This window comes from Lithobates pipiens, unplaced genomic scaffold, assembly GCF_037356315.1.
Source record: "Lithobates pipiens isolate NorthernLeopardFrog02 unplaced genomic scaffold, aLitPip1_a1.2 Scaffold_1, whole genome shotgun sequence".
Classification (NCBI taxonomy): Eukaryota; Metazoa; Chordata; class Amphibia; order Anura; family Ranidae; genus Lithobates; species Lithobates pipiens.
The window spans coordinates 15,305,358-15,316,756 of record NW_027507685.1 but is presented as its reverse complement, the minus strand read 5'-3'; the positions used below and the strand labels follow the sequence as shown (position 1 = coordinate 15,316,756).

The window sequence follows — 11,399 nt, the reverse complement described above, 5'->3', positions numbered from 1 at the left end:
TTATGACCACTGACCTTATACAGATGTATACACATTGATGTATTCATGCTTCAAGCAAACCTGAGTGCAGAACATGTTTGTAGTGAAAAAAAGTAAAAAAAAACAAAAAACAAAAAAAACACACAACACTGTATTGTCTCTTTCCTCCCCACATGAACATCCTTCTTATGCCGCGTACACACGAGCGAATTGTCCGACGTACTTAGTCCGCTGAAACGCATTTCAGCTGACAATTCGATCGTGTGAGGGCTTCAGCTGACTTTTCCAGAGTAAAGTCCGGTGGACTTAGAAAGTATTTTTGCACTCCAATCTTCCCGTCGGACTTGGGTTTCAGCGGACAATACGTTCGTCAGTATGCTAGTACGGCGGACTAAGAATGACACATGCTCAGAAGCAAGTACGAAAAAGGAAGCTATTGGCTACTGGCTATTGAACTTCCTTTTTCTAGTTCCGTCGTACGCGCTGTACGTCATCGCGCTAGCAAACGCCGGACTTTCTGTGTGTCCGTCTGTGGCCAAGTCCGTTCGGTAGAAAGTCCGCTGGACTATCCGCCGGATTGTTTGCCGGACTAAATACGCCGGACAATTTGCTTGTGTGTACGCGGCATTAGGGCTACTTTCAGACTGGAGCATTGGGGGCATCAGCGGTAAAGCAACGTTATTTTTAGCGGTGATTTACCGTCATTTTTTTCTGCTGCTATCGGGGAGCTTTTAACCCCCGCTAGCGGCCGAAAAGGGTTAAATGCTCCCACAAAGCGCCGCTGCCCATTGATTTCAAAGATGCGGTTTGCAGGACTTTTTTTGGTGTCCTGCCAGAGCACCGCTCCAGTGTGAAAGCACTCAGTCTTTCACACTGGAGCGACAGGAGAGGCTTTTTACAGGCATTATTTTTAGCGCTCTAGCGCCTCAGTGTGAAAGCAGCCTTACATACAGATGTAAGCATAATGCTTTAAAACCTAGCTATGAGATAAAAAGTGCTAATGCAGAAAAATCCTACACTCTGTTTTAATAGTCAAAATAAATAAGAATGCTCTCATTTTTAATAATAATAAAAAAAGTGCCTGCTGCCTAGGAAGAAATAAGCTAATGTATTTGAAGCGTGTCCAATATTACTGTTTGGTCACATGATGTTTGCCTCCTTGCTCATGGGCGGTTCAGTCTGGATAGACTGCTCTCTCTTAAAGTTACTTTGCCCATAAAATGGATTCTTCCTTCCTAAGCCTCAGGCAAATTTTAACTAAAAGCGTGTAACAAAAAGGAGATGCTACATTTATTTTTGCCTCTTTTGCTGCTGAAATTTAAAAAAAAAAAAAAAAAAAAAAAAAAAAAGGCATCGGGTGTATCTTGGTGAATTGCACACAAAATGGCTGCCCTCATGAACGCTATCCCATTGCTGTGGGTCGGTGTAAGGAAGTTAGCACAGTTGGAACAATTGATTGTCAGCAAGTTATACAAACTGCAAGGCTGTAAAAAGACCTTTTACCAACTGTGGACAAATAGGGGCCTTCGATGCTTGTCAGGCAATCCAACATGAAAATATAATACGTAGCACTGGCCAGGAAACATATATATCTGTATCCTTAGCGCAGAGAGTAGGACGTTAATTAACCGAATCCTCTCAGCAGGAAAAGTCAGTAATATATTCATACACACACACACATAATTCCAAGGAATTGTTAAAATTCTTACAAACAATACAGACTTTTCCAGCATGGAAGTGTATAAAAACGGTGCAAGTTAGGGTATTGCAAAAAAGGAGACAGTTAACCCTTTGTCTGCTACGTGTATACTGTGAAACGCAGGGGCCTGCAGTGCCATTGTTCAGTGCAAATATCTGAACTCCATCTTTAGACACACTGAGTGAGAGTGTAAACACTGTTGGCCATCGTAGAAACAGAAGTATACAATGAACGGGTATCTCTCTCCTAGAAATGTATATCCAGTGCGGAAATTGCTCCCAGTGGCTCCCAGCACTGTTCCCTTTTCTCTTCTCTGACTCAGGCACTTTCTGGTAAACTTGCATCTGCTGTGTGTAGTCCAGCGGCAGCAGCACAGACACAGAGACTTCATCACACTGTGAGGATCTCAAACTCCTCCTCCATATCAAAGAGTTTATCAGTAGACTCAATGAGCTCTGTTGTGAAATGAACAGACATGAACAGAAATTAATCATTGGCAAGCAATGGAAACAATGCAAAATGATATATTCATTACATTTTAAGCCATTGCTGATCTCCCCTGCATATGCTAGTTGTCTGGCTGTCATGCTAGGCGACTAGCATTTGCAAGTGAGATAAGCAAAGTTAGCCCATATATATCCCTCAGTATATACTTAGTGTAATGTATTTAAAATGGGATACAAACTGTCAGGATTATTTCTGCAAGACACTAAACTGCTCTGGGGTTTACCATGATGCCCCTCCCTTCAGAAGACTTGGCCGCAGGGCAGTATTCTAACACGATAACGACCCCAAACACAGCTCCAAGATGACCACTGCCTTGCTAAAGAAGCTGAGAGTAAAGGTGATGGACTGGCCAAGCATGTCTCCAGACCTAAACCCTATTGAGCATCTGTGGGGCATCCTCAAAAGGAAGGTGGAGGAGCACAAGATCTCTAAAATTGATCAGGTCCATGATGTCGCCATGGAGAGTGTAAGAGGACTCCAATGGCAACCTGTGAAGCTCTGGTGAACTCCATGCCCAAAAGGGTTAAGGCAGTGCTGGAAAATAATGATGGCTACACAAAATATTGAAATTTTGGGCCCAATTGGGACATTTTCACTTAAGGGTGTACTCACTTTTGTTGTCAGCAGTTTAGACATTAATGGCTGTTTGTTGAGTTATTTTGAGGGGACAGCAAATTTACACTTTTATACAAGCTGTACACTCACTACTTTACATTGTAGCAAAGTGTCATTTCTTCAGTGTTATCACATGAAAAGATATAATAAAATATTTACAAAAATGTGAGGGGTGTACTCACTTTTGTGAGATACTGTGTAATATATATTTATATATTATACATACACACACACACACACACACACACAGAACTTTGTTAATAGCTAAATTGCAATGTTTCTTTTACCAACCTGCGCCTGTAGTGGTCACCTCTGGTTTTGTTGGTGGTATAAAAGGAGGCCAGTGAGGAGGGTGCTTTGGTGCCAGTTCAAACATCCGTAGACTCTGCTGCTTTAGTATCTCCTGCCAATGAAAAAAACATCTCATTAAATTAACAGCGGATATGTAGACCTTAATGTTATTGCATCTTTGAGTATCAAAATGCAGTTGAGTGGAAGAAAGTCAGTATAGAAAAATAAAATGCAGCACAGACCCACTTTCATGGATAAAAATACATACAATGGGCCCCTTATTTGTAGTTTATTTGTAGTTAATGCACCTACTCCTAAGATTTAGGAGCTTATATCCACTTGCACTTGGTATCGTGCATGACTCCCATCTCTGTTAAACCTGGCAATCCAGAAGTGTCGGGGAGCATTAAAATCTTTGTGGAACCTTAATGTGCAATGTCGTACATTGCATTAGGGCAGCTCATTCGTTTGCATTTTACATTTTTAAAATAGACCCATTTAGTACAGTCTCTGGGAATGAGCATTTTAAATAGTATGTTTCTTGCAGTTGTGCAGCTCCTCCATTTTCAGTCTGATGAAAAAAATTGACAATTCAGGCTTAAAAAAGTTGACAAAAAAAAACTCTTTAGTTAAAGCCAGCTAAATAAAGTAGTTATTGACTACAGTCTGAATATAAACTATGCCAGCTTCCTTCATGCTCTACTGAAAGAAAAGAGCACCAACAATCTTGCAAAACATCTTGTCTTTCAAAAGAAACATATGGTGTACTTTAACATTCGTTTTATTAGTTTGAGGTATTATTAGTGGTTGTCTTCATTTTTGGTGTGGCTTTCACACTTGTAATGAGGTCTCTTCTATAATTTATTGTTCGGGATGCAAAGAAAAACCCACAAATAACTTCAGGTGGAATACAGGACTCTCTGAAAACATGTTATGTGGACGTTTCAAGATGCACAATAAGGAGACACTTGAAGAAAGATGGGCTGCATAGTTAAGTCGCCAGAAGAAAGCCATTACTACGCCACAAAATAGGATTTTTATAACAGCTTACCTGTAAAATCCTTTTCTTGGAGTGGGACACAGAGCCTTAAAGCGGTAGTAAAGCCGCTGAGTTTTTTTTTTTCATACCTGCAAGGGAAAAGGCATGATGAGCTAGTATGCACCGCCTACTAGCTCATTATGAAATACTTACCTTATAACGAGGCCCCGACATCTTGCACGATGCACGCCGAGGGAGCTGACATGTTCCCTCGGCGTGTCTTCCGGGTATCATGGCTCCGGCGCTGTGAGTGGCCGGAGCTGCGATATCGTCAGATTTCTTCTCGACAGGGTCTGGCGTCTGCCGGACTTTCGGCCGAGAATCCCCTGTGCGCCGCTGCAGTCAGTGGCGCATTGCGAGGGGAATATCTCCTAAACCGTACAGGTTTAGGAGATATTTTTTTTACCTACAGGTAAGCCTTATTATAGGCTTTCCTGTAGGTAAAAGTTGTAAAAAGGACTATACAAGCGCTTTAAGTAATTACTTAATGGGTTATAGGCCACCTTCAGGTGATGGACACTGGTATACCCAATCCAGGAAGTTCACTCCCTATATAACCCCTCCTCCTTCCAGGAGAACATAAGTTTCTGTAACAAAGCAATATACTTAAATCCCAAAAAAAGAGGGGAGGGACCTCTGTGTCCCATGATGTACTCCAAGAAAAGGATTTTACAGATAAGCTGCCATAAAAATCCTATTTTCTTTATCGTACATCATGGGACACAGAGCCTTAACTAACTACATAATGGGACGTCCCATAGCAATGCTACTTGTGGGGAGGGAGACACAACCCGGAGGGTACCCCAGACTTGAGCACCTATACTGCTGCCTGCAGCACACTGCGCCCAAAGGCGATATCCTCATACCTCCTTACATCCAGCTGATAAAATTTGTGAATGTATGCACTGAAGAACAAGTTGCGGCCTTACAGATCTGAGCCATGGAGGCCTGATGACACACTGCCCAAGAAGCACTAACCGCCCTGGTAGAGTGCGCCTTAACTTGAAAAGGGGGAATCTAACCCCTTAAATTATAAGTTTGAATTATAACTTGCCGCATCCACTTAGCAACTGGATTTTTACGCTGCCTGTACTTTCTTAGGATCCTCTGGCACAATAAATAAGACATCAGTCTTTCGAATCTGAGCAGTAGCCTTTAAATAGATTTTCACTGCTCTCACCACATCAAGACAATGTAGTGACTTTTCTTCCCTGGAACATGGTTTTGGAAAAAACAAATGGCAGAACAATATCTTGGTTCAGGTGAAAACCTGAAACCACTTTTGGCAAAAAGTCTGGACCAGGGTGTAACACCACTCTGTCCTCATGAAAAATCAAATATGGCTCTTTACAAAAAAGAGCAGCCAATTTTGAAACCCTCCTTGCTGAGGATATAGCAAACAAAAATACCAACTTCCTTGTCAGAAGGACTAAGGGAATATGTTGTATCGGTTCAAATGGCTGATTTTGTAACACAGACAAAACTAAGTTCAAGTCCCAAGAGTTCAAATGAGGTTTTACTGGCAGATTAAGCTGCATCACCCCTTGCATAAAATCCCAGACTAAAGAATGCGTAGCAAGTGGTCTTTGAAATAAGACAGATAAAGCCGAGACTTGGTTTTACATAAAATGGGGTTTCGAAACTACATGCTCCAATACATCCTTGCTATTTACTTGTCCCCAACTGCGAGAATCAGAGTCAACGGTCACCTGTTGGGACGCCTTCATGTCGAATGGAACTCGACAGGGATGCCCTTTATGCCCCATATTTATATTCACGATGGAACCTATACTCCGCAAGCTCAGGACTAATCCGAACATCAAAAGGGGTTGAAATCAATACCAAACAATACAATCTGGCAGCATACGCAGACTACGTAATTTTATTCCTCACAGACCCCATTACCACAATTCCCAACCTCTTAAAAGATTTCTCCCTCTTTAAAATTTCTCTCCAACCTCCAAATTAATTTCGCCAAATCCAGGGCCCTCAAGGTCTCCTTGCCTGATTCCACAGTGACGCTATGCCAAGCTAACTTCCCTTTGGGTTGGGATGCACATGCTATTACCCATCTAGCTATTCAGCTCAGGAAACAGGAATGAGTTGGCCAGATAGACTACCCATTGCCTTATTCAGCATTAGGTACACCCCAAGGGGAAATCATGGCCTGTCACCCTATGAAATATTATTTGGTTCAGCCCCCAGATTGGGTTGTTACTTCCCACAACAGTTACAGCTCCAATCTGATCTGTTGACTGATTTTGTGCCTGCTTTATATCTCGAGAATTAACCGGTATCCATTCGCAGGTATTTTGTTCCATTCCAGATCCCGAGTTAGATACAGGAACACACAAGCTTGTCCCCAGTGACTGGGTCCTGATAAAGAAGTTTGTGAGAAAACACTCTTGAACCCAGATATGATGGTCCTTTCCAGGTTCTCCTAACAACCGCAACATCAGTCAAGGTGGCCGGGAAGAACTCGTGGATACATGCCTCCCACTGCAAGAAGGTCCCTGTACCCAAGGAAGAGACCGAGGGGACCAAACCATGATTGTGTATATCCTTTTCATTGTAATTATTGCTCAAGCACAAGAGGTAGCCATTAGACATGTAGATGGTATAATACAATTCTGGTATAACTCTAACACACATGTAGCCACCTTCATATTTGACTACTGCATTATAGTCTCCTGCCCTCCAGTTCCCTGGCAATGTAACATGTATCAAGATACCCCCAGGTCCAGGTCCACCTACATATATGTCACGGATGACTATTAGGGCGACAACTGTGACTACTAGGGATCTGTAGGATGGAATACAGAGGATGACTGGGGTTACAGGCCACAGAGTGCTCTGGACAAGAAAGATAAAAATGGAAAATCCCTACTTAGTAGAATGACCTTATTAAGGACAGGTACATGTCTGAATAGTGGAAGGATAGGACACAGCATGAAATTCACCCTGACCATAGAAAATCCCAGCCCTATAGATGCTGGTACGTATGTCCTGGGAACATGATTGATGGGGGGGGGACAGGAGGATAGAGAGGGAAATTCCAACTCAAAGACATGTACAGTTCACCAGACTGACAGCCCTGCATGTTACAATGTGCACTGAGTTTAGTCGCACATACAAAAAAAAAGTAGGGCACCGCTGCAGATTACACAAGACTTAATCTGAGTATATTTTACTCAGGATCTTCTAGCTCTGCCAGTCATAACCTTTATTTCATGAAGAAAATATGCATATGTCTGGATGAATGAGCCCAGCAGCACACTGGGAGACATGGGTGGTTAATCTCACTGACAAAAAAAAAAAAAGAAAATTGATAAAATGTAAAAAAGCAGTCACTGACTTGCTACGGCAGCACCCCTCTGCCACCAGTGCAACACTGAGAAATGTTTGCCTTTCCTACCTTTTCTACAGTTTTACACCAATTGTCAAAATCTGCTTCTTCCTTGCAAAAGAATCCCTGGGGAGAGAAGAGAAAATTGTAATCAATAAGAATTAGAGCAATCAGTAAAGGTCACACTCCAGTGCGGTGGGCTGGAAGCAATGTAAAGAGCTCTGTCCCTGTCTGTCTTCAAACACAGCAGTAACTTATTAACATTTATACTTCATCTAAATAAATCAGAAACATAGCAGCATTACCAAATCACATTAATTATTAAAAAGTAATCTTTTCCTACCATTGTATAAATAACTGCTGCTCTTAAGCCTCTGATGACATAAACCAGTGACGGTTAACCAGCTTGATATGGTGGGCCGCAAGTGGCAGCCCCCACATTACCAAAGGGCTGCACATAAAATTCAATGAACATTCATTATCAGAGGCAGCAGACACACAATAGAATATAATCAAAGACTAATGCCATGATACAGGAAATGGTTGGAGTCTGTGGACATGATGCAAGATATGATCAGGGAATACAGACATGGTACAGGCGATGGTCAGAGACTGCAGACATGGTACAGGAGATGGGCAGAGATTACAGACATAGTACAGGAGATGGGCAGAGATTGCAGACATGGTACAGAACATGGGAAGATATTGCAGACATGGTACAGGAGATGGGCAGAGATTGTAGACATGGTACGAGATTGGAGACATGGCACAGGAGATGGTCAGAGATTACAGACCTGGTACAGGAGATGGTCAGGGACTGTGGACATGGTACAAAATATGGTCAGAGACTGCAGACATGACACAAAAGATGGTTAGAGATTGCATACATGACAAGAGATGGCCAGGGACTGCATACATGATACAAGAGATGGTCAGACACTGTGGACATACTACAGGAGACAGTCAGAGACTGTGAACATGCTATTGTTGTTGGAGACTTGGGGTATGCTTCAGGAAATAGTCATGGACGGAAGACATGTTATACCAGACTGCTAGAAATCGCTACTATAACAGGGCAATAGGGAAACACAGATTGGGAACCAGGGACCTACAGCCTTGGCAAGGATCACATGCCCCCCCGAGTACTAGAACCCCATGGTGGACATTTATCATTTTTTTAACACAGCAAGGCAAAAAACAGAAGCAGTGACACAGAATTTACACAACACATTTGCTACAAGATTACAGATTGGTTGCCATACACAGCTGCTACAGATTTTGAGCTACAATTACGAATCAGGAAGAAGAAATGCACAGAAATACTTCAGAACAATTACAATGCATCTTTTTTAATGGGTTTACTACATACTAATGCCACTGAGGGGTCCAGATTCAAAATCTTCATCCTGTTAGGATTTTTTTGGCAGTGATATGTCTGATCCTGCACTGTCCCAGTTTCTTCTGTGTCCACAAAGGTCTGCGTTGTGTGGGGATCCAGGTAAATGAGTTCATCCCCTTTACAAGGAAAACAGTGAAGACATCTTTGAATAAAGACTAATACTATAATATTAAACTGATACACACACACACACACACACACACACACACACACTTCAGATTGAAACATAATCCGCAATGTGTTTCCTAGATTGAGAAACCCATTGCTGGCAATGTCCCCAGTTGACAGTCCATACAAGCCAGCAGGGTCCTTAGTGCAGAAACACACAGAAAGGACATAACACACTACTGACTATGTTCACTACTACAACTATGCATTAATAACGTATGGTGCAGAAGTTAATGAACAAACACCTTGGCAGTCCAATCTGTTCAACTTTAAAGTAAACCGGTACTTTGTCCATGCAGAGCAAAACAACAGGTTCACCCTATTGCAGCCCTTCCCAGATTAACATACTTACTTTTCTTTCACTTCCCACCTGCCAAGAGGTAAGGGAAAGCCCTGTATGAACTAAAAATTGCTGGAGTTTAACATTAAACAGGGCTATGGACTCTCCTGTGACAAAGCTGTCAGATAAAGTATGTTTTCCTCCATACTCAGAGGTAACAGGCAATTTCTTTGGCTCTAAAAAGGAGCTTCAGGATAGCGAAAGGAAAGGTAAGTACATACCCCTATGGGCGATTAATCAAACCTCCTGCTGAATATTCAAAGAACACAGGGTTTGATTTAATGATAATCTATTAAGAATCCTTAAAGCGGTTGTAAAGGCATTTTTTTCCCTACAATAAAAAAAGAGGTTTATACTTACCTGCTCTATGCAATATTATTACACAGTACAGTCCCTTGCTATGGAGGCACACATGCGGGCGTGCTAAACAGCTGAGCTGTGTGTGTCCATAGCCCACCACCTGCTCCCTCCTCATAATATATGATTAACAGGAGCAGAAGCCATTGGCTTCCGCTGTTCTCAATCTGTTCTGTGAGAAGAGGAAGAGAGACCAGCATTGCTACAGATGGAACAGGCAAGGGGATATTTTTTACCTTAAGGCAGGGAATTCATTAAGGCAAAAAAATATTTGGACTTCATAACCAGTTGGGAGGGGTAGTATAACTCTTGTTAGGTTTATTTGCCATCTATATCTGATTGACGTTATTCTTCTTCACTTCCTGTCCCATAGCCACAACAGAAAGTGTGAGCAAATCTCTCCAAACTGAGGGAAATCCCCTCTTAGCCCTTGTACACACGGTCGGACATTACGACAACCAAATCCGTCGGATTGACAGTTGTCGAAAAATCCGATCTTTCAGAACGTGATGACGTAATTTCGTTACGATGGGACTACGTTCAGGCTAGTAGCCAATAGCTTTGATGTAGGAATTTGATCTGAGCATGCGTGGCACTTTGTCCGATCGAAATTCTCTACACATGATTGGAGTATGTCCTATCGGACCAGTTTGTCGGAAAATATTTCCAGCGCATTTCCATACATCCAAAATTTGGTCCGACGGATATTCCGACGGAAACAGTCCGATGCATACCACACACAGTCGGATTATCCGACACCACGGTCCGATAGGACACATTCCGACGGATTCTCCGACCGTGTGTACAGGGGCTTAGACAGTTGTTACCAGAAATAGTGACCCTATTGGAAGGTTTTACTTTCAATTCCTGCTGCGTTAATAACTCAAAAATTGGAACTTTCATTTTCACTCTTGGTGACAAATAGGGTAAAGATACGGCAATATAAAATTGGCATGTGTTCCAATCTTTCAAATCAATACAAATCTAAAAAAAAAAAAAAAAAAAGGGTTTTGGTTTTAGATAAACATGTATTGATAGTAATAGCACAAAAATATTCATCAATAATCAGAGATATAAAAATAAGTATAGCATAATAAAGATATCAAGAAAGCATACATAGCTTTAGGAAAAGCATTATGTTAATCATAATTCTGCATTCATTTAATTAACCTCCTTATGTTCAAAAACAAATCTGATGCATGTTTGAAATATGTATGCAATTACTATACATTCCCTTTATTACTATACATTCCCTTTAAAAAGGTTACAGGAGTGACAGAGTGGTGAGAGAGAGCACGGCGCTGTCATCCCTGGATAATAAGCTTACCTGAAAAACCTATGAAATAATAGGCATTGTTTGGTTTTCCACCTAAAGCTCCTAACGACTGGGGCATTTTAAAACATTCCTGTAAAGAAAAGAAAAGAGAAGTGGCCATTATGTACTTGCAATATTTACTTTCTATTAAACATTTTCTGGTTTGCCATCTTTTGGATAGCCACAAATGTGGAAACCTAATGCTATACAAGGCACCAGTGAGCCAACTATAAGGGCCAGCAGGCACCTAAGCTTCATGTACACGGGACGTTTTTACAACCTCTACTGAACAATTTAACTTGACAGATAGTAACCCACATTTAAAAACGTCTGTTTTGCCGTAT

General features: G+C 41.7%; 1 protein-coding gene across 2 annotated transcripts in view; it reads right to left on the bottom strand.

Annotated features, from left to right (window-relative positions):
- Positions 1–1,659: 1,659 nt before the first annotated feature.
- The window catches only part of ATG4A (autophagy related 4A cysteine peptidase), a 44,585-nt gene continuing 34,845 nt past the window's right edge, over positions 1,660–11,399 (bottom strand). For both annotated transcript variants that reach the window (XM_077478894.1, XM_077478901.1), the window contains 5 exons: positions 11,068–11,146; positions 8,846–8,991; positions 7,546–7,602; positions 3,092–3,203; positions 1,660–2,133 (listed from right to left, as the gene is read on the bottom strand). In XM_077478894.1, the coding sequence (XP_077335020.1) occupies positions 2,069–2,133; positions 3,092–3,203; positions 7,546–7,602; positions 8,846–8,991; positions 11,068–11,146 (459 nt within the window). In that variant the 3' untranslated portion in view covers positions 1,660–2,068. The remainder of the gene's footprint in view (positions 2,134–3,091; positions 3,204–7,545; positions 7,603–8,845; positions 8,992–11,067; positions 11,147–11,399) is intronic.